Genomic DNA, 25,047 nt, shown 5'->3' on the forward strand with positions numbered 1-25,047 from the left:
GTCAGGAGTTCAGGTGTATTACTTATACTCTAATGTCTATAGAAGAGATGAAAATGTGATCAATATTTATACCCGTGCATATTGTTGTTGCACACAGGCAATGTTAAGTGTCCACACAGCCTGGTGGGACAAATAGGGACAGAAAGGGGTCAAGGTTGAGCTGTAGCTTTTAATTTCTAAAGGTAAACACTGCCGCATGGACAAAGTCAGCTGAGTTGATTCCGTCCCGCCTGGTCTATATTGGTCCGACTTTAAATACAACCTGCCATCTGAGCGCTACAAACATGTAATCTGGAGCCGCCACTAGACCCATAACACTGGAATCAAAACAAACAGAGAGAGAGAGAGAGAGAGAGAGAGAGAGAGAGAGAGAGAGAGAGAGAGCATGTGTGGACACCCAGCTGGTGACATTCTTGTTGTTGTTGTAGCTGAATATGAGAGAGAGCAACAGACTGAGAAAGATGGAGAAAGAAATTGAGATGATAGGAGAGAGAGAGAGAGAGAGGACACACGTGTGCATGTCCAGCTGGTGACACACAGTTGTTATTGTTGTTGAATAAGAGTAAAGCAGCGCTGAGAGGCCAACTGTCCTGATGTAAGGGCTGGAGCCACCTGTTACTGCTGACTGAGAGCTGAGGGGGGTGTAACCACCAAGCAAGTTGGACAGAGACTAAAACCCCAGTCAGAGATAACGGGTACCACGAAGGTGGTTATCAACTTGCTTTGTTAACCCAGGCTTTCTTCCTCAGGGTCTGTGCGCGTTCCTATAAAAAGGTGATATTTGTTCAGTTCAGTTCAGAGTACTTTATTTATCCCCAAGGAGGCAATTCATTTGGCGCGCCATTAGACTCTACTATCGCACAAAATGGACCGATCATGTGATGCCTATGAAACATGAAAACATTATTACAGCAAAAAGCAACACTGTTGCTGCAAATAAGGCGAGAGAGGATTAATGATAGAAAATTACTATTTGTGTAAATTTGTAAGTTAATTTATTTATTTTACCACCCGATGCCTACTGTTTATTTCTAACGGGACAGCTGCACATTCTGCAGCTCTTAGACTTTAAACTTGATGCAGCAGATTCAAATGTTATACTCAAGAATTGTATTAAGGTCTGACACTGTCTCATAATGAATGACACATACAGTAGTTTTATTCATTTTAAATTAATCTTATTTAATGAATATTATCTGGTATAAATAACAATAGACTAATCAACTTTTGAATCGGTGTTCCATTGGCTGCATTTTATCAGCAGTGTAGAATGGAAGAACAAAAACCTAATCCAAAGTGGTAACGTTATAGTGTGGTTTGAAGGAATTATACCGCATTTCATATGCAAGTAAATATCATATTGATTAATAATATAGTGAACTATTAATGTCTGCTACCTGTGATTTTGTAGAAGGCTTCTTTTAGAGTCAACATGGCCAAATGGTCAGAGAACATTAGAAGTTTTGGACACATCTAAAACATAGTGACCCCCTCTCATCTCATTATCAAGCCCTGCAGTGCCAAGAGATGAGCTCAAATGGGAACTCCCTTACCCAGCTGGTCCTGAGGCTGAGTTCACAAACCTGTTCCACCAACACACCTCGGCCTCAGGAACAGAACATAACGCCAATAAACACAAAACCAAAATACATCACCTATTAGCAAACACAAACAAAGACACAGAGCAAAATGCAATGCTATTTGGCTCTAAATCGACATTACACCAGAGCAGATTATTTGAGCATGGTTACTGATCTACATTTATAAAAAAAAAGAACCTTGACAAAGTACAACTGAGTGAGCACAGCCTCGCCAGCGCAAAGGGGCGACACAGGAAAACCTGGCTCCATGTAGAGGAAGGCTGTGCTCTCAATGCACCCTTAGTAAGCATGAACGTATGGAAGAGTCCAGTAACAAAAAATATCATATTCTAGTTAGTTAGTTTTAGTATGGTGATATAAATGTAACTGATTGTGTTAAATGGGCATGTTATATTGTCTCATATCAATCACAGGCCCCTGAATTGAATTGTATTGTGGCAGACATTGTGATATCAGTAAATATTGTGTCGTTGTCAAATAATCAATATAATATTGTATCGTGATTAAACTTGTGATTTACACCCCTGCCATGAAGATAAACAAAGAACAAGAGCTAAATAGAACATGGTTTAAAAGAGGCACTTGAACACACCATAAAGACTAGAGCCAGTGGTCAGCTGGTGGTCGACAGCCTTCATGTGTTTTCTGTAACTGCCTGAGAGGAAATAACTAGTCTTCAAATAAAAACATCACAAAATGACAAAAACAAAACAGCCAACCATCTAACCAAACAGTTTCTCAGAGGCGTCAAATACATACTGTATATATGTTCGTAATATAAATGAAGAACATATTTGATCGATCACTTTGGCCTGTTTTTCTTTGCCTTGCCTGGTGTGTCAGGCTGAGGTCAGACGGCTCTCTCTCACTCACTGCCTCTGCCATTAATTCAACATGCTGAACCTCGGCTGATAAGGACGGACTGGAGCCAGCTGTGCCAGACACACCGCAAAAAACCCCAGTGATGGTCGGCCACAGACGAGTTCAATGCTGGCCCACCAGTGCCCTGCGGCTGACTGTACTCGCTCATTTTGCTCACCCCTAGCTGCACTTGTGGTACTCACTCACGTACGCAGACAATGTGACACAGACATACACAGAGTATCAAGTGGAAACCTGCATCAGCAGCACCATGCTCCTGCCCCTCCAGACATCTGGCACAAAACGCAGCGTGCCAAGAAAACCACACTGGGCATGTGCAGAATGCGGATCACATTTAAAGCTTAAAAAGAAACGGGCTAAACCACGGCAGCCACTACCCAATATCAATCACACACACACACACACACACACACACACACACACACACACACACACACACACACACTTCCAGGCTTGTGTTACTCGACTTGTGAGGGACATTCATTCATGACATTCATTGCAAATGCAACGTCTAACCTTATCCTTTACTTGACTCTAACTTCACAATTAATGTGTCCCTGCTGACTCTAAAACCTTGAGTGTATTTGTCATTTCAAAGCACAAAATGCATACAGACAGACGCATAGTCTCTCCAAATGTAAGATCCCATTGTCAACAGTGAGGAGCACTTCAGGCAGAGACCGGCCTTGAGTCAATAGTGCAGAGCAATTATTCCTAATACTGCAAAGGCTGAACTGAAAGGCGGGGGGCTTGTTGTAAAACAAGGTGACGCAACTGTTCAAAGGGCACAATACAAACAGAAAGATAGGACAACACTGAACTTGACTTTGTTTGTGGGTGAATGAGCAGAGTGTGCTGGACTATTAGTGCCAGCCTTAAGGCCTTTACACAACGGGGATGTTTTTTTTGTGTAATTAATTCACAAGGCAATATATTTTTTTGAACTGTTGTTTTTGTCATAAATACTCTCACATAAAACCTGAATACGCGGCAAAAAAGCATCAGTTTTTCTGAAACAAGGACGATTTTCTGAGCTTTCGCACCGTTAATGAAGGCATCAACCAATCACGCTGTGCGGAACGTGTTGAGTTGCACCTATATTTATGGAACAACAACATGGAGGCTCCAGGGTCCGAACAATGGATGTATTAAGAGAACTGGATACAGCGTTGTAGACAGGTTCCCGTTCATTCCTATGAGAGTTGCTCAGTGGCGCATGAAGCCAAAATGGCTCGAATGCCGAGTGATAAAGTACTTAGATCTTCCGCATCCATTGGGCCCATAGAGCAGGCGCAGTAGCATTTCCTTTAACTACGCCTCCCAGCCCTCGGTCCAGCCTCAGTCTGGGTCTCATTCACATGAACAGAAAAAGGGAAATATCTCTGGATTCGGCTATTAGTGCATTTTACAACTTTTAGGACCTAATGATTTAAATAAGGGCTATTCAAGTGTTCATACTGGGAAGTTAATTCACCTAAAAAAAAAAGTATCCGCTTATTTACGAACGTCTCTTTCCCAACGTAAGTCTATGGGAAAAAAATCTTTTTGGGTCCAATGGCATCACGTGACGGACATGGAAGTTGTTGTACCGCCGATGGACACGACGAAAATTTGCTTCAAATCCTGGCCTGTCAACCTTGACAAAGGCGGTGCAGACCACCTTCAGTTCGTACCTTTCACAATAAAAGCCCTAGACATATGATAGTTGCAGGTGAGTATTTTGCATTTTTGTGTCATTTATGCATCATGCCCCCGGTGTGTGAAGGCCTTCAGGTGTCGAGTTACTGACAGGGATGCAAATGTATTCAGAGTTTAAAGGAAACAAATTGATCCACAAATATTCACTAAATGTAAGAAAACTATGGTGTGTTTCTCTGTGAACTCTGGCTCTGTCGCTTAGTATCGTGTCCAATACAATACTGTAGCTTGTTATATCCACAATCTTTGCCCTTCATTCTGATATTTGCAGAGAGTATGCAGCCAACTGCAAACAGCACGGATACAACATCCCAATACTTTGCCTTTAAAGTGCCACGAGTGCTTAAATAATTAGTGTGTGGTCCCAAAGGGCCTCAGACATCTAACTGTACCTCCAGCTCTTCAGTTTGGCTACTAGAGCAACAGTAATCCTCAAGAATCCAGCCCTCCAGGGAAAGAAACGTCAAACCACAACATGATGCGTGTTGGCTGAAATATGCCCTGTGCTCACAGAGTTGTTTACCTCAGCAGAACCTGACCCATGAGGGCCGCTGGACTGGAGGGCACTTGGAGAGCTCTGACAGTAAGCCTGAGCGAGGGCGTGGTAGCCGGTGGTTATATTATATTAGGGTTTAGCAGGGCGCTGACCGCTGTGATTCTGTGGCCAGTATCACAACATCAACACGAGTGCATGTGATGCTGTAACTTCTTTAGAAATCACCTGATTGAGGAATAATAACGGACAGAAAGAGAAAATGGGAACTGATTACCCAAAGTATTAAGTCAGTGAGGTGAAAAGTTCCTTGCTTGCAGCAAGTTCTCCATTGGGTCTTCAGCAATCTTGATAACTCAACCGCCCTATTCTTTGGCAAAACATTCACATAGCTTTCCCTCCGTCGATTACATTTCTGAAACAAAAGTCTGTTTTGTTCAGGCTCATGGGGAACTGGAGCCTATTCCAGCCTACATACACTAAGTACACCCTGGACAGGTCAGCAGTCTTTCATAGGGCCAACAAATATAGACAGAGACCAACACATTTACTCTAACATTAACAGATACAGGGAAATTAGAGTTGCCAGTCTACCTAAGGAATTCGCATCCCATCTACCTTTCAGGACTCTCTATACCACGGCTTCCCAGAGTGGGGCCTGCGGGCCAATGTTGGCCTGCCATCAGGTTCAATTTGACCCACCAGATGTTAGCGAATCATTTTTTTTTAATTAAAAGGCCCGCAGGATCGCTGGTGATCCCGACCGACTTTACGGTCTTTCAGAGGCTGTAGCAGGCTCGGTTTTAGAGTTACTGAAGCTAATGGTATGATATAAAGCTAGAAAACCTAAGGAATCCATTGGTACCAACCATGTCATGTTCGCCTGTTGGGAAGTTTAATAACTCTCCAAGTTAGGGTAAACTTTGGCGAGGAAAAACTGGCATTGCCATTTTCACAGGGGTCCCTTGACCTCTGACCTCATGATATGTGAATGAAAATGTGTTCTATGGGTACCCACGAGTCTCCCCTTTACAGACATGCCCACTTTATGATAATCCATCCTAATCTTGGAAATGCATAAATTGGGTATGACTGGAAATGAGCCCAATTGTACTCAGCAGGTGGGATTTAAGGGGTTAACTATGTAAAAGCTAAAATAATATTCACTTAGGGGAAATTGGGATCCTAGTGCCATTTTGCATCTTAACAATACAATACAATACAATACAATACAATACAATAGGCGTTTACTTCTGGCCCGTGGCCCACCATTGAGTTCCAGTTTTGGACCTCCAAGGGAAAAGGTTTGGGCACCCCTGCTCTACACCGGTTTCATTTATGTAACACGGTTCTGTACTATCTGTGTTGTAATTATGCATCTAAAGCAGCACACATGAACCACTCAAATCTCTTTCACCCTGTTTGCTTTGTGTAACATCGATGGTCAACGCTGACTTTAGCTGATACCATTATACTGTGTTCTTCTCCAACCATTTTAGCAGGTAACCATCTGACAATTGTTGTTCTTCCCCCCAATAAGCATTGCATGCATCACCCTAATTTTCAAACTTTGTTAACTGACTTACGGGACTCTGTAAGATCTGCGTGACACGTTTCTTCTGCTCCAGGACATTGAAGTCCTGCCGGAGGTCGGGCGACATGTTCCTGGCCCTGATGTACTCCGGATCGTTGACGTTGACCCGGTCGAAGTAGCGCTCCTTAGTCCCTCCACCGGGCGGGGGAGGGGTGGTCACCACCTCCGGATGGCTGTCCGCGCTCATGCCTGCTTCACCTCTCTCTCGCTCGCTCTGTGGCCGCCGCTCTGACTCTCACCTTAGAGAAAGAAGACAGAGAGGTGGAAACGTTACGACACAAATCATGTCATCTGACAGGCAAGTGGAAAGACTTTAACATTTACCATTAAAAAAAAACATTTGCACACAGATGTTTTGCAGTAATTCATAGCACATAAAAAGAGAGTTAAGGGAACAGAACAGAATGTACCCGGATCAAACTAAAGCACTTTAGACAATGTGGTGCGCAAAGTACAAAGGATGCAAAACAGGTTTGCTTGTAGAAGGAGTTACTCAATAGAGTTAGCGTAATATACTACTTTAAAACTAATGGAAAATATCTGCCATATGCCAATCCAATTAACTGACAAAAATATATCATCAGCAGATGACAGAGCCACAGCACGTGTTCGTCAAACAGTAAGAGGAAGGCCCTGTTAATGGTGGAGCTAAGGAAGGGGCTGTTCCATACACAACTCAGTCACAACTACACAAAGGCATTAGTCAGGTCACTCTGACATACCATCCAACAAAGTGCATGAGGAGGACAGGAGCAATTTTGTTTGAACATCCAGGCCTTGACTGCTGAGGTGGTTTACTCCCACCGTTCATCCTCAGGTCAGCTGGCTTGACAACAAGCATTTTGCAGGATACAATATTGTTACAGTCAAAGCAACAAGCGTGACTCTCAATGCCTTGTTGTCACGCCAAGGGACACAGCCAGTAAAGGTAAAAGGAAATACATTTGAAAACATGGCAACGTTGTTATTTATGTGACAGAGTTGACTTTTTGATGCGATACACATTCTTGGGGAAATCTTTCAATTGAGTGGTGCAGGGATGACGTACTTTTGTAGGCCAACCCAGAAGTTAGCATCGCTCTGGTTCCCTCGACAAAAAGGCAATGAGATTTATCCATTGGATTTTGGACAATTGCCAGAAGTAAAAAGCTAACGTTAGGCTATTGACGAACTACACCACAGTCGCACAAGCATGAGTACACACAACGAGGCTGTAAAGGTGGCGTGATGACGTTTAGTGGTCTCATCTTGTATCACATAAAAGCTTCAAAATTCATGTGTGGGATATTTATTGATGTATTTTATGCCGTAGAACAAAACTTTAAAATCTCTTCAGCTTGTGTTAACCACAGACCTTATTTCAGGCATCTAACTAAAACCCATTCAAAAAAACATTGACTTCCAGACGAGGGAACCGGAAGTACTAAAATGCCAACTCATTTCTGGGTTTTATGATTTATTCCTGCACAACTCTATAAAGCACAAACTACGAAATACAGATTTTCTTTGGTAACTTTCATTTTTAATCTGTCTATCCTACACAAACTGCTTTAAAACTTGAGCGAAGACCCGGTGAAGACACAAAGAATGATTCACTTGTTGGTTCGGCAGTGGCCTATACCTTTCCACCAATTTTTCTTTTTGATATCCTGTAAACGCACACAAGATCAAATACATAACCTCCTTGGTGAAATACAAAGATGAATTCACAGGAAGAGACAGAAAAGGAGACAGACAAAACATATACAACTGCATTTTCCAGGATGCCTTGCAACGCGGCTGCTGTTGCAGTAGCAACAGATAAGCTGGTGGTGTATTAGGGAGAGGCGGGGCTTATGGGAGCTCTAACAGATGGTGTCTTGGCTTGAAGAGCAGAGGAATGAGAGAGAGAGAGCAAGAAAGAGTTTAAGAAAGGAATCCCGCTGCTTTCCGTCTTCAAAAGCCCAGTGGTCATCTGACGGCAGGGGGATCAAAATTTAGGGTTTACTCTGCCAGAAGTGACTCTTTCTCCTCTTTTAGCCCTTTCTCTTAACTGTGTATGATGGGAAACGAGGGGGTTGTTGAGGTGATTTCCTCTGCACATTGCCGCTAAGCTACTCACTCAGGTCAAAAGCCACTTAAAAAGATGGTTGAGATTAGTGCAGTGACACACGGCTCAGTGTATGGACGAGTCGTACTCAGACCAAACAAACAATGAGTTTAAGAAAATCCTTCAAAGTGGATGAACGTGTGGTGTGTTTTTAGCGAGTTTTTATTCTCATGACCACACGTCTTTACTTGTTCCTATGGAAGAAAACCACTGTATTACGGCTCAACATTTACAGTATTACTACCTATGCAAGAAAGCCAGCAACAACATTTCCTTTCCAAAGGATCACCAATGGCCTAAAGCGGTATGAAAATGCAGTTATCCATTATTCAGAATTAATCCAAATGACACCACTGCTGCTTCCTATACTATTGGACACTGAGCAGTCAGTGCCTTGCTCAAGGGCACTTCAGTGGTAGCTCAATGTGTTTGTCACTAATTTTTTTCCCATTGGTCATTTGAACTTCTTTTTTGAACCCTCTATGCAGATGATCTCCGTGTTTTACTGTGTAAAGTTTCAGGAAATAGTAGGGAAAAAGAAGCTTACACCTCTAATATAACAATGTTTCGCCAAAAGATCTGTAAACCAAAGACTCCATAGGAGCACACAAAGCCTCTTGCTCACTACCTGATCCCACTACTAGAGCTGTGATTTATGCTATGGAAGTGAATAAAAGCCGCCCAAAAAATCCTCTTTAATTGAAGGCAGCTGGGCAGTGCAGAGTTATGTAACCTGATATTGAATTCATCCTCCTGCTCGCCTGCACCGTTCTCCTTACTGAGTGTACAGGACAGGCTGGAATAAAACCGCAAAATGATGGGTTGATGATGGGTGAAGGCACAATGGGTAATTAAAAGAAGAACGACCTGAGGAATCATTTGCTGTTGTGCAATGTTTGTACTAATTCATCAACTCGTGCAAGCCTCAGCATTGAATTCCTTTTCTTCTAGCGCTTATTCCTCTGTTGCACTTATTCACAGCGTTCAATTGCTCCAGTACCCCAAAAGTAGATTATATGTAGTGTATACAATCAGCCCAGAAATACATCTGAGAAGCTGTGATTGACAGGAGAAGCTCGTGCCTGACATTTTGCTGAATGAGTGAAATTCTGCGCGGCCGAAAGCAACAGCTGTAGCCTCGCCAAAATAAAGTTACACGCCCCCCTCTGAGCTCTAAACCCTGCCTCCACCCTCCTTTTACTCGCACACATATAGTACACATGTACACCATCCCATCCCTGCTCTGTCACAAGACACACAACTACAGCAGTCCCCCAGCATGAGCTTCCACCCTCCCTCCCTCCCTCCCTCTGCCTCTCTCAATAGATCATTGTCCCCGTTCATGAAACCCTCTCGGCCTGGTCACATCCAGAGAGATCGACGGTTGGGAGGTTTGGGAGGGGTGGTGTGACGGTGCACAATTAATCCGAGTAAGAATGAAATCTGATAACATCAATGTTTATAATTCAAATTTCATGCTTCGTGGCGGATGTTCTCGTTCTTCTCAAATGAGACACATTGAAGTTTTCACAACAATGCCAGAAGTTTAGATTGGGTTCAGTGACCGACTGGAAATTCGAGACACAATTGCCCTTTAAAGATATGGCATTGGAGGACAGGGCTGTATTGTAATTGATTTAAGCTCCATTTATCGGTGGCAGATAGATGAGGCAGATTGTGTTTACTGAAGGGCGCTAGACTGCGACCGCTGCCCGAGGCAAGGAGACTACAACCTCTCACCCCGTGACCTTTAGTGACCCCCCCCCATCCCCTCTCCCTCTCCCAGCTCTGCAGACATAAGCCGTCTTCATCAGTGGACAATTTGTCCATGAAAACTTTCTCATCTGTAAACAATCACTTTAAGAGTGCTATAAAACTAACCACTGCTATAAACTTGGCCATGCTTAACATGTTTTTGGTTACTAGGAGTTACATGATGTCCGGCCTTAACCTTAACAATAGGCTGTTACTGCATTTATATTGATCCTTTATTTAGCTAAGGAAGATCCCATTGAGAATACAAGATCTCTTCTTCAGGGAGACTTGGTCATGAGAGTGAGGAGGTTTCTTCTATGTTTCATAGAAAGCTGGACAGCAAGAATCCATTAATTACACAAGTTTAGCTGAAACTACATTCTACTATTTTTCCAATTAATTGATTAATTATTTGCTTCATAAAAAGGTGGATCCCAATTTCTAAAGCCCAAGCTGATGTCTTCAGATTACTCGTTTTGTCCGGTTCAAAACCCAAAGAATTTCATTTACTAAATTGACTTAAGAAAAACAGCAAATCCTTACAATTAAGAAGCAGGTACTAAGCAACATGGCAGCTTTAAATGTCTTATTTTGTCTGACCAACAGTCCCAAACCCAAATAGATTCAGTTTAATACCATGTATGACAAAGACAAGAAAAATCCTCACATTTGAGAAGCTGAAACCAGCAAATGTTTGCTTAAAAATGGACGAAATGGATGAAAAAAACAATTATTCGATTATCAAAATTGCCAATTCATTTTCTGTTGATCGACTAATCGATTAGGCTAATCAATGTATCTGTCTTGTGAAACCTCAGAGAAGTCATTAATGACTCCAATCCAATCCATAAATCGTACTTTTATTTGATAGAAGTAGTTCCTTCCTTCGTCTCTATTATGGCAGCTCGCTGTATATCTCTGCTCACCCATAATGCCTGTCCTCTGACATTTGGAGCTGGAGCAGAGCCAGCGGCTCAGACGACACACAACTCTCCATCTTCATGTGATGACAGCCAGCTAATCTGGAAACCTGCGTTCAACCCGTGTATCTGCGGCTCCATTTCTCTGTCTGGTCCTGTCTCTCTGGTTTACTACATCTCTGTCCATCACTCTCTCTTCACCTTTTATTTTCTGTCCTTTAAAACTGTACACAACAACATGCCTGGCACATGCGAGCTACAATAGAAAAGTCACAATAACACTGGCAGTCAACACAAACACACACCCACTCGCACACACCTCGTATCTTTATCTTGCCCGGGGGAAGCTTCAAAGCGTGGCTACTTGACTCTCTACGAGCCACCGCCACTAAAAATAGACAAACAGCCTTTTGGGTTGTGTTACGACCCCAACGGCAACAATACCAGGAAAGAATCTGTAGGTTGGCTAATTATATCCCCACACACTGTAAACGGCACAGGGTGTGTGCCAACAAGTGTGCACACAAGTGACCTGCAGTGCTGAGGCAACACATGCACAAACACACACACACAAACGGATGAGTAGGTGTGTCTTAACACGCCTGCATGACAGATCCAACAGTGAAACTGGAGGACGGTGTGTGAGCTAAATGCTCAGCAGCTTAGCGGCTTTACCATGAGACAAGGGAAAACTCTTCTTCTGAGCCCACCGATGTGACGTCACGTCACTGCTGCTGTCTGGATCTGCAACGCATGGCAGCGGCTGGTTGTAGTTTGGGGTGTTGGTTTCTTGTGCAACCTTATAGTGCAGATTGCAACACACAAAAAAAACTATTCCTATTCTTTTCTTTCCATCTAAACTATTGAGTTATATTTTCAAGAACAGTTTGCAGATTCTTGTTGCTGCCGTGACCCTAAAATACTCAAGTGTGTCTTCCTTCACATGCAGCCTCTGCTGTTGTACACATTAGAGATAATAGCCACTGCTAATCTTCTCTGGTGCTCACACTCACTGCACTGTTACTGCCAAGCGTGTTTATAGTGCAGGAGTGTGTGTGTGCGTGTGTGTGTGTGTGTGTGTGTCCAAGCAGCCATACTAACATGGAATTCCCCTAAAACTACAACTAGGGATGGGAGTAGGAGTCATGCTTTGGCAGCTTGTGGGAACACAAAAACAGAAGTTGGATTCGTAATAGAAATGAATGGGATTGAGTCTTTAAAAGATGCAAACAATTAGAATATATATACTGTATATCTCTATATATATATATATTCCAAACAAAATGTCCCAAATATCCAATCAGGTGTAATGACACAAAAAACCAGCCCATAAACAAATAAGCCAAGCCCAACCAACCTTGTATTTCCTCCTTGGTCAGTGAATGGGAGACAACAGGCAGTAGTAGAAGGCGGCTGGGGCAAAACACATGTCTCTGTTTTTCTGTGTTGCTCGCCGTCTGCGCTCAAATTCCAACACTGAGTCCCAGAGAGAAGCCGGGGAGATACGAGAGAGAGAGAGAGAGAGAGAGAGAGAGAGAGAGAAAGAGCGGCGGGATATGAACGACAGAAAGTGAGACCCAAGCGTTTCAGAAAACCGGTCGCTCCACTTGACCAATGAGCATCTATGTGGACAATCTGGAGGAACGAGTTGCCAGCAGACAGCAGATTCTCCCAGATTCTTGCAGGCTCTGCTGCTCGGCGTTCATCAGAGAGAGAAGTATCAACAGCTGTGAGTGTGTATGTGAGAGGATATATGGTTGTGTGTGTGTGTGTGTGTGTGTGTGCCCTCTGCGAATGAGGGTGTGTGTTTGTGTAAAGCTAAAGGGACCACGTGACGCAGGCTTAATCCCCCGCCCACTGGCTAGAAGTACACACACACACACACACACACACACACACACACACATATACAGGCTGCTGGACCAATCAGAGCTCAGGCTCACACACACTAATCACACCTCCTCCTCCTTCTCCTCCTCCTCCTCCCTCGCCTGCTCTCTCTCTCTCTCTCTGTCTAGTCATCTTTTTTTCTTGCCTCTCTTTTTTTCTTTGATCCATTCACTTTCTGGTCTCTCTCCCACATTCCACAACCCTCTCTCTCTGTCTCTCTCTCTCTCTCTCTTTATGTCCCTCATTCACACCCCCTGCTGCCCCGCCACCCGTCAGGCGACTGTACTAAAGGTCAGTGTTTGAGAGTCCGGCTGGCAGCAGCGTAACTACGGCCACACAACCTGCTGCAGCCAGAATCTGCACGGCCTTTATAGCCGCTTCCGCCCCTCTGAATCGATGTTATCAGGCTCTGTGGTGGCGGGACATTCAAAACTTCAATTTTCAAATGACAATGTCACGGTTTAATGATCCCAGGTCAGAGGTCAGGGTAAGCCAGCTGTTTGTGATTCAGTGTCTTGCCTAAAGCAAAACTCCATTTAAGCCTATCATCCATTTTGCTGTTGATATCTGTAATGCCAGGTACACACTACACGAGAATCAAACCGATTTTGGGCCCCGATTCCCCCCTCCTGACAATGGTCAGCAAATCCCAGATTTTTTGATGGTTGTAAAGATTATCTTTCCAGATGTTCTTGTGGTGTGAGGTATGTTAAGATTGTTTTTTACATCCTCCGATCGGCTCGGAAGTTCATCCTGGCCGCACCGAATATTAAACATGTTCAATAATTAGGATTAGATATACTGCTGTGTGTGGGGAACCCTGAGGACAGCCGATGACGCAGACACGTGAAGAACGATAGCCAATCGGGAACCAGGCTGATTGAAGAAGGAAAGACAACAACCGCAGTCATGGCAGCCGGGGCTAATGCATGGGCCAATGCAAAACGCAAAGCATAAAGTAAGATGGACCTCAGAAATGGAGGACCAACTTGTCGATTCGTGGCAACAACACAAGCGTTTATTTTACGTACCTCCATGACTTCATCCATCTATACTTCGTGAATTTTGATTACAAAGTAGTGCAAAAAACGAACGCGCTAATTGTTCCTGCATGTCGTCCCCCATGTTTGTTTACACTAAAGTTACGTTTGATCACGAGAGATTTTGCGAGATTTCTAGTTTTGAGAGTCGGGACTCTTGTTGTTCATGAATGGAGTCTGTTAGTGTGTGGTGTGCTGCTTCCGCCAACACACTATAGGAACAAAACTGTTAAATTTAACAGAACAGGTCTTTATGTGTGGGGTCTCTCACATTTTCAACATCTGTTCAGATTTGAAAAATCTTTTAGTGTTGACCAGCCTTTATTTTTTTGTTGATTGAATCTCACCAAAGCTGCAACTACTGACCAACTTACATGTTGCTTTTCTCCAGTACATTCCTAACTGACACTTCAAAAACCAACCGCAACCACTCAAAGCTGAAAAACAAATGCAAAAACTCAAATGCTTTCTTCATTCTTCTTGCTCACGCTATACTGAGACAATGTACAAATACACAAACCAAATGATGAAATATCTGCTCTTCTTATAGTTTTGTCTGATATCGTTTTGTCTGTCGCTCAATCACTTAGTTTACTCCTTGCTGGTCATGTATAACCACAAGTTTGACTGATGACTAGAGTGATATGATTAAGTCATCGGTCCATACTAATTTGAATATTTGTATATATTATTATGCATACAAAATCACATAAATTTGATGGTTATTCCAATGAACCATCCTCAGACAAAACTCTTGAAATGTACAGATTCAGAATAAAAACAATAACTAATTTTGTTAGTTTTCTAAATACTCTACGCTTAAACTTACTAATTTGAAGGACAAACTTCTGTATTTGTTACGATCATACTGTCACAATATGATATGAATGATAGTCAATCAACAATAGTGAATTATTGCCCAGCCTAACTGATTACAGAGCAAATGAAAGACATGTTTGGATCGTCCATTAGCTTTAAAGCAATTGCCAAAACTTTGGTGAAAACATGGTAGAATGGAAAATGATGTGATTATACGGGTTAAACTAACTAATTTGGATTTTGGTCACATCTTCACAGTATTATGCTTCATCTCGACTGTATGTAAAGTTACAAGTGGATCTTGTACACATACTAAGTGACATTGAAAAGGGAGATTGTACACACGGGTGTGTTGAAGAATCAACTAGGGACTTTTACTTTAAGTAATTTAACAACATTTAAGTGTCTAAAATATGCTGGATACAGTTACTCTCTTTACTGACTTAGTGTAAGAAACAGTGTTGGTATGTGAATTACCAACTGTCTCTGATATTATTTATTATTTGAACTTTGAACTGTCTTGTAAACGTATGTCATATCTCACTTTGGCACTAAACTGTCATAAAAACACAACTTCTAATCTATGTGAGTCGATGATGCCGGAGGTTTTTGGCTGAGAGCTTTTGGGTAATAAAGAGCTGTAGTACACGTTGACTACCGTCACCTGATAAGAACTCTTTGTTTAGGCTCCAGGGAGAGAGAGACTGTAACAACACTGTGGCAACAGGCGCCAAGCCAAAACGCCTCTGCAGTAAAAGTTGAAGATGAAACCTTACACGACATCGTGCATTGTTTTGTGAAATCGGAATCTGCATTTCGTCCTGACATCAGCTCAAACCAGCGTCTGTGTAAGTATGCGGTTTCCATGCTGTAACACAAAGTGGTGAAAGAGAAAGTTTTGTGCTGAACAACGTGCAACACATGTTCAGGCAAGAAGTGAAAATGGATGTGCCAAACATGTAGGTCATGAGGGTACAGTATGTGAATAATGAGGAGAAAGAATGAGTTAGTCAACATGATTGTTTGTTGTTGAGGTGCGTCTCTCAGTCGCTCTGAGCTATCAATTAAAATGAGAGGGGCTCTACGATTGACACCTTAATACAGGATTAAACACCGCAGAGGTGAACCTGCAACACAGTGCAACCATGTCAACAAAACACAGTTTAAAACCACAGCTGGCAGCCATAATACTAAAAACTGGTTTGGACAAATTCTATATACTGATATATTGTGTTTCATATGCTGATTACTGCAGGGTTTCCGTCAGCTGATTCCTCTAAACGGCATCATGCATGTGGAGGAAACAAGTGGAGCGTTTGCTCAGGGGGCTGCAGCTGGTTTGTACCAGCAAACAAGAGCTATCATCCTGCAGTCCCCACATCACTAACTGGCTTTTCCCCACATACTGTGTCGTCTACATGAAGAACAACGATGTGCTTTTGGGCATTACATGTGCTGCTGGTCTATGAAATTACATTATGCTTATAGAAAATACCCCTATTTGTAGGGCTGTGTATTTGCAAGGATCTGGCGATGCGATACGTATCATGATACAGGTGTTACGATTCAATATATTGCGATACTGTAAGCGAGGCGATATATTGTGATTTTTAAAATATTATTTTAGAAAAGCTGTCATAGTATAAAGAGTTTATGCAATCAGAACAGTAAGATCTTCATTTGCATTTATCACAGTCCCTGTAACATCATAGCAATACTTTCATCGTTGCATGTAAACTATTAATTCAAAATCAGTAGTGTTTTTTTAGAAACAACACAGTATCACAAAACATAATATCGCGATATTCAATATTTTCCTACACCCTACCTGCTGTATTTGTATTAAGTAGCTTGGGGGGGGGCTGTTTATTTTAGATTGGGAATACACTGCAGCATTGTCTTAAAGAAAATGTCCTTTTAGTGCAATAAATGTGAGATGGAGAGAGTCAGCAGATTTTCAGTCCGTCCGAAAGCTGACGGAGCTGATCTCACTGATTAGTTTCACCAATTTAGATGAAGGTGATCAGTCAAATCTGCAGCATTACTGATTGATTGGAATCAACGTCTGCACGGCACATCATTGTGTATATCCTCGTCTATCAGCACATTGCATTATCAGTGACGAGCTGCAGGGAAGACTCTTCTATTTGAGTTTTATATTTGCTTGTAAAGGGCTGAGCGATACTTTCCTGTTGTTCATTTTCTTTCAATACAGTCATTGTTGTGGAACTGTGTTACCATAAGCTGTACTGTGAGTTTACTCTGCGTAAACACTAATTTGTTTGCAGGATTAATGACAGAATGTAAAAAGCAAAAAGCTTTTTATTACGAACTTTAATGGGTTAATTCCCTTGTTTTATATGTGATTCTGCATTTGTTGGCAGGCTCAGTTAAATAATATTGATACTGACATTATTCCGGTGTGATCGGTACAATATATATTCTGTAATGCCCTGCCCTGTGTCTGCACACAGTATTCTCATCCGCAGTGCAGTGAGTATGCCAAGTATAGACTGGCATAAAAAGGAGACTGATCTCCCTGCACTACCACCCCTCCTAGATGTTGGTGCATAACTCAGCACTTTATGCCCAATTCCACTACACACACACACTCTCAAACACACACACTCTCAAACACACCATCCCCAGCTGTCACTGCCAGGCCTGACTCAGGGAAACAGAGCTCCACACACCCCTGCACAATACTGAATGCTGCCACTTCTAACAGTTTCTAAACACAGGTCATTGTATGAAGACATTACACTATACTATGGATTGTGTAACACTAGCGCATGTTTGGTAGCACCTGCTGCTCATGTACTACATAGTTATTAAAGGGGTTGGCCTGTGGTTAGACAACAAAAGCATTCAAATGACAAATCACTTCACTCTGTTTTGAACAAACACTCTGAAATACAACATCTGGACTGCAATGCTTGCACAACGTCTGAAATTACAAAACGTTTGAAGGATCCCAACCTAGGAATATACATGACTGTCAAAGATTAAACACACAAACTGCTCTACAAACTTAACTGCATCTTTGTTTTGCAATGAGGACTAGAGCAAAGGGAACACCTCAAACTGGGACAGTCCCAGGACGGCGTCCAAGCAACTCACTGGTTGATAACAGCAGGCTTGTCTCTTAAAGATAGCTAATCATGACCCTGTGGAAACCCAAATTACTGTTATTGCTTTAGGTCGACTCATGTGACACATTACAGACAAGGCTGGACTGAACCCAGGCGGTCGAAAAGCGCTCGCCGTCTCCACGCTACTGTTATCAAGTCTGATGATTAACGAGTCCGTTGCACACCACAGTGCTCTCAAGTAATCCCATATTTCTGTTGAAGTCATCCCCTCCTTGACCTCTGTGATAAGCCGCGGACAAAAACAAAACACAACGGAGAGGAAGACCTGAGCGTCTCCCGGGCTAAATGCTGGTATCCATTTACCGCCAAAGCCCTGCTATCAGCGTTCTATCAGCATTTCCCACCAATCGCCAAGCAGTAACAGGAGAGGAGCGCGGGGGCACGTTCACTGATGATAACAGTTCAGGAATGTACAAACACTTGAGCTCATTATTGGGACCAAAGAGCTTTTTCCCCAAAAACAAAAAAAAAATGTTGGGAAATTGACAGATGTGGTAATGCTTAAGAAAATAAAACTCATTCCTGTGTATGGGTGTGAGGCAACCCCACTGACATAAGAGAAGAATTCTCTCACAAAGCTTGTTTTGACTACTTTTACTTCAAACATCATTCGCCCACATGACAGGGAGGTCAAGTTGATTCCCAGAGGACAGTATAAAGCCACATGACGGCCTCCAAAATAACTCCCGGTAACAGCTTGTCTGTTCACGGCAGGAAACTCGACCTGCAGGAAAGATGCAGGACAAGCAAGACTACATCTGCCAAGGAGGATCTCAACTTCACCTGGAGGTTGTTGGGTACTGTTGAGGCAATAAAGAAGGATTGAGGGAGTCCAGTTTGAGTGTTTCTGTAAATCCATTAATTTGAATGCTTACCAGATGACAAAATACTGCAGCCATTTATCATACTTTGAAAAACTATTTTGCATCTCTGCAGAGTTATCGCGTTGACAATCTGAACGAATCAAAGAAATAATCTGAATGTGCACTTACACGTATTGGCTTGTCCAATACAATCGTTGGTGGATGATGTCATATTGCTTTTTGTCAACACATTGGTCTCAGTGAAATGAATGACCAACCCCGTTTCGTATGTTTAAATACTACCAATTTGTTTTGCTAGTTATGTTTTTAAGGAATCGACAAAGACAATTCACAAGGGCGACATATGTTTCATTCAAAAGGGCAAATTTGGTAACAAGTGTGCAGCTATTATAACCATGAAAAAGTAAAATAATCAAATGAAATACATAGTCAGTAAACCTTTTACAACTACATTCGCTGCATTTTTGCTACTTGTGATTTTTTTTTCTTTTCTAGGAGACAGTGTTGGAATGATGGATTGGCATACTTTTTTTTTTCATGCAGTGCCAATGCTGGTCTGAATACAGCCTTAGTTTATCTATCGAACATACAAGACATGCTTGCAAGGTAAAAAAAACTAAACAAATAAACCTACTTTAATTCCGATGTTTTAAAATGTATGTTTTGGTGCACGCTTGAGAATTGTTCAGTGCTGAAGGAGGTTTGAAATCTCCTGGTACTTCGTACACCCTGGCATTCAGCATTAGGGATGGGTCATGATTTACGATTTTTCATATAGTCATGCAATCATAAAAAAGTCGAATAGTTGTGCAACTATTGTCATGTCTTAAAAATATATTGCGCTGCCTGGTAGTAACGTTAGTGCTGGTAAAACGTGTGTTGCATGTTCAGTTCGCCTCTTTTCCGGCGGCGCAGGTGTGTTTGTGTGTATGTGTGTGCACGCGTTGCCATGCCCCCCGTAGCTTCAACTGGTGTTCCTGCCATGTTTAAGAAAACAGAGAAATAGAGGTAAAGAAGACAACCGGGTTCAGAGCTTCTTTGTGCTCTTGTCACCGGCTTTTATGATCGTCAGGGTAGTGTGAGCTGATCATTTTTTTCACCCTGCAGGGCTGAAAATAAGGCCAGTATTGCATCACCTGCTGTACACACACACATACACACACACACACACACACACACACATACACACACACACACACAGAGCAAACCTGTAAAGCTGTCACTCCTCTGTTTATCCGGCTCTTAACGGCCTGTCTAGTTGTACGCTCGTATGGGAGTGATCCTAAGTAGCCTCTAATCCATGTTTGAGGGGTAAAGAGGCATTTAGAGAGCAGCTAATGTTTAACGCACTGAGACGCGTTCAGACTCACTTCCTGGAACGCTCACTTGGAACAATGCTGTCACTGTCTGAGCAGCTGTGTTATTTAGCGAGGAGAAGGAGCACACACACACACACCATTACAGGGATGTGCTCAAGCGTGACCGGGGTAGTCTGCCTCGGCCTCAAGGTTCAGGTAAAGAGATAAGCAGAGAGCGAGCAGGGAAGCAGAGAGCGAGCAAGGAAGCCGAGTGCTTGTGTGTATTTTCTAAGAAGTCCTTCATTTCCTCCGTTGATGGAGATGAAACGAGTCCTGGATGTGACAACGGGAAGTCGCTGCTTAATCGTCGTCCTCGGTCAAAGGTGCCATTCCAGGTCAAGTTGAAGGAAAAGCACCTCAGTGACAGATCGCTTAGGAAATACAGTTTGTTTAGAGCACGTCTGCTCATTTAGGGACCAAAATAAACTATGACTCACCTGTCAAGGCTCTTAACTAAAACCAGGATAGAACAGATGGAAACAGCTAATAATAATAATAATACATGTCTTGTCCTGGTCACATGTGTTGCTGCAGGGGAATAATATTAATAATAATATTTCAACTGGCACTGATTCCATTTTAATTTGTCACTTGATGCGATTGTATTTTGAAGCCAGCGGTCAACCTCCGGGTCTGAAAAGTGAAGCCAATGCTGAAGTGCTTTAAACTTGTATTCTTTAATAGCCAGCAGGGGGCGACTCCTCTGGTTGCAAAAATAAGTTGTATAGATTGTTTAGAAGTCTATGAGAAAATGAGCCTACTTCTCTCTTGATTTATTACCTCAGTAAACATTGTAAACATGAGTTTATGGTCTCGATTGCTAGTTTCAAGTCTTCTTCAATACAGCATGATGTTCATTTAGTAAATGATGGTCCCATATAGAGACAAATAGACCATAGAGCAGGGGATGCTTTAGGGCGTGGCTACCTTGTGATTGACAGGGCGCTACCACGGCATTGTCCGGTCTGGGAGTTGTCCGTGTTTTCGTCTTAGAACTTTGCCCCCTTTCACAGTTTTCAGTTCATGAAAGTTAATTTTTGACATTTTAGTCGCCTAAAAATGTCTTAATCATCGTTCGGTTGCACATAGCTCCACCCTCTCGTGTCACTTCTGGTTGCAAAAAAACAGGATGGAGATGGCCAAGAACCAAGGCTTCAAAACAGCAGTCCACAAACCAATGGGTGACCACACAATGACTACTTCCACTTCTCATATACAGTCTATGTTTGAAGCGTGACACTGACATCTTTTCTGTCTTGGATGGATTCAGGAGTTCAGCTTCTGTTTAAATGCTCATGAAGGCATAATTGAGTCATTTTGTTTCCAGTCCAAAATGTACAGTGGAAGAATTCAGTGAATGCTTTTGCAAAAGTTAGCTTCCAGGAAACAATGTTGTGAATTTCAAAGCCTTGGCATATCTGTAAGAAAGGCAGGGGGGGCGTTGCATTGAAACTAAAACATTAAATGTCTCTTGCGATATTTGAAGAGTTTAAACGTCCACGTGATTTACGGCGTTAAGGTTTGTTGACAAAGCCTGATATGAAGTACAGGGGTTAGGGTTCCAGCGGGTGTTCATTCAGGTGCACTGTAACGTCTTTATCTGTGCTACATATCACATATGGAGGCCCTAGACATATTCTAAACAGAGCCGACAATAGCTGTGGACTGCCGTCACTCCCATAGCAATCACAGCATATCAGATAACCTCATACACACACACTCACACACACACACAAACACACACACCATTTCCACTCCCTGTTGACAGGAGAATGCCATACGCACCTTGAGTCAACAGAAACAGAGGACAAAAGTTATATCACTTCCTCTGGTTGTAAATACCGGTTTTCATATTTTTATGTTCAGTAGGTTTTCACATTGCCACTCGATCCATTAATACATTTATTTTACTTTTTACAAAATGAGTGTCTAAAAGGAAAGGAGAAAAAGAGAAATATTTTAAAGGAGCCAGAGGGACCACATTTAAACACGACCAAACGTCAAAATAAGTTTACTGTCAAGTTTTAGTCCAAAATGGCCGGCTACATCTTGAACTAAAACTGTAAATGAGTGAAGGGGACCGCTCAGAAGTTCAAAGCAGACGCTACATTTTTGAAGCTGAGGAGAACCACGTCCATCACAAAGGCCACACTTGGCAGTCAGTTGCACGAGTCTTCAATGAAACTGTGACATGAAAGCCGAAGCACTGCGAGTCGCACAAACTTCCAGGAGACAAAAAGGTGCTTTGTAGCTTCACATCCATCCCACAGGCCAATTCCTCTGAATCAAAGCCGTGAAAGGAAGGGGGCCGCCCCACTTTTATCTCCACCACTGAACGCCGCCGTGCGTGTAGCATGAAAGAAGGCAATGACCTTCAAACATGGAGAATGTGTGTGCATGTGTGTGTCCTGAGCCTCTGTGTGTGCCAGCAAAACAACACAGTAATCAGCAGCGGTCAATACCGTTTAGCAGGGAGTAGATTTGCTGTGACACTCTTAATTAGCCGTTCGAAATGCACTGGTCACGGTGTTTTTTTTTCATTCTTGTGAAAGTCATATCAGGATTCTTGTAAAAGCGGAAACAAGCAAGTAACTGTGGAAAGAGATTTAAATCTGTAGTTATTAAAAGCTTGATTCGTCAAAGATCAATTTGTGGTTAAGTTCATGAAGACTGCTGGCACAATAAAGCTTTATCTACTCATCCACCACTGACGCATCACACAGGGCTTACATTTATATCACAGTGTTAATAGGAATGTTTTTCAAATATGAATGTATATATTGATATGGAAATGTGAGCACAACTACATAACAAAAAAACATCAAAATTATATTAAAGGTCATATTGATAACATTTTTATGTAGAAGAATATTTTTTTAAATAATAAATCTACAGAGTTTTCAGAAAGGTGCAGAATAAAAGTATGGCTTTTCCTCAAAAAAATTATTATGATTTTGAATTAATCATTTTAAAAACTTTGGCGGATCCAAAATAAATGTTTTGTTTATCTCTGTGGAACATATCGGACGTTTGATTCCCATTTCTACAACAAGGCTTGTGAGCGAATAGTAAAATTATGTTGGTATCATGTGGTGTCTCTGGCCGTCAGTCGGCAGTTAGTGAGGAAAAAACGGATAAATGACTGAGTTTGACGGTAAGTACCTGGCAATGACTTGTTGTGAAGTAAATGCAGTGAAACGAGGCATGGAAAATGCGACTTCAAGTGGCTGAATGTTATCAATAGCACCTTTAAATGCAAGGAACTGTGCTCAACTGTTATGTACACAAGACTCTTCATGTATAAGCTAGCCTAATGTTAACTTTTATGTACTTTTTACTAAAACAAAACTCCGATATGAGCATAACAGCACAATAACATTCCTCTAAAAGTCAGTATGTGTTCATGAATTGTCGCCCAGCCTTGTTACAAACAATAACAATATGGTAAACTTCATTTGCGCACAAAAGCATACAACTTTAGATGTCATGACTTGTTTGTTTAATACATATACAAAAGTGGAAAAAGCACCAATTAGTGGTTTTATGCTAAGCTTTGCTATAACTGGCTTGAATGTACGTGGACATGTTGTGAGTCCTTGTCACAGAGAATTCGCAGGTTTAAACTTCATAACAGCCACTGCTGCACTTCTGCAGCACACTGCAATACTCAACAGACACACAGGTCATTTATTATTGTAACATTCAAGTTAATTGGGCCTGCTCAGTGAAGGGATTGTGACATTGATGTTGGAGCAATTTAGGACAATTCAAAAAGGATTACACAAACAAACCCAACTGAAATGTTAAAATAAAATCTGATGTACACACACACACACACACACACACACACACACACACACACACACACACACTGCTGGCTGCTAATCACCCTGTGATTACAGCTGGTAATGACAGAGACATAGACACAGTTTAACAGGACCCTGTTGCTTTAACCACGCAAACAAAAACAATCCATCGCCGGGTGTCGTAGCTTCTAACTGCTACCGTATGTCCTCACCGCCCAACGCTGGCTTTTTAGGAGGTGAACAGCAGAGCGGTCCTGGCTGCTCCACCATGGATACCCAACACAAGACACTTTGACAGGAGAGATGTGTGCTGAATTAGCTTCGGTGTGAATTACTTGACATTTTTCCTCAAAGCTCTTACCGACTTCAATACCTGACAGAAAACCACGTGGATTCTTTTAAATCAACTCCACTGTTGTATTTTCTTTTAACTAAATGCCCTGATGGTTTCCACCAACAAAAAAGCCTTTAGAAAGGGTTCCATGGTACCTGGTTAAGATTCAAATCACAAGCTAGGGCTCAGTCAGTCTCTCTATCACTCAGACACACAGCCTCGGCGACACCGTCACCACTGAACACTGGTAAACATACTCGGCTTTGCTCAAGGGCACAGCAGCAGTTGCAGAAACTTACAGCAACATATTAACTCCAAATAATATTTTTTTGGTCAGTCAGTTCAAATCAGTAAACTAACACCATGCCAACATTCCTCACACATACTGTATACGTATAGGTAGCCATTGCTTTGGGGGATATTTATCCTGTGGTCTACAAATTGAGCCCATTTTTTTTGTGCCTATATTTTCATTTTTGGAAATCTGCATCATATAAAGTATGCTGAATTACCTATTTGCAGTTCCTGTCTGCAGTGTACCCATGGATACACACACACACACACACAACTATCACTGGATTACCTTGATACTGAAGAAAACTTAAAAACGTGATGATTGTCAGGCAAGTTCTGGATTAATAAGGAGCGTTTTTTTCTAAGATTTCTATGGACGTTTATTCCCGATGGACATCAAAGTATGTTATACATATATGGTATCCTTGGAAAGAGAAGGTCACACTGAATATAAAAATATGTGCATCATGTCTGTGTGTTCAGATTTCACTGATGACT

The 25,047-nt window shown here is 42.1% G+C and overlaps 1 protein-coding gene across 9 annotated transcripts in view; it reads right to left on the reverse strand.

Annotated features, from left to right (window-relative positions):
• add3a (adducin 3 (gamma) a) overlaps positions 1-25,047 on the reverse strand; it is a 132,819-nt gene that overhangs the window by 44,351 nt on the left and 63,421 nt on the right. For 7 of the 9 annotated variants that reach the window (XM_037765298.1, XM_037765301.1, XM_037765302.1 and 4 more), the window contains one exon: positions 6,261-6,507. In XM_037765298.1, coding sequence (XP_037621226.1) covers positions 6,261-6,455 — 195 coding nt within the window. In that variant the 5' untranslated portion in view covers positions 6,456-6,507. Of the gene's footprint in view, positions 1-6,260; positions 6,508-11,707; positions 11,777-12,389; positions 12,825-25,047 lie in introns of those variants that run through there. The other 2 variants (XM_037765300.1, XM_037765296.1) reach the window with 2 other exon arrangements.

The sequence above is a fragment of the Sebastes umbrosus genome, chromosome 3 (assembly GCF_015220745.1).
Source record: "Sebastes umbrosus isolate fSebUmb1 chromosome 3, fSebUmb1.pri, whole genome shotgun sequence".
Lineage (NCBI taxonomy): Eukaryota > Metazoa > Chordata > Actinopteri > Perciformes > Sebastidae > Sebastes > Sebastes umbrosus.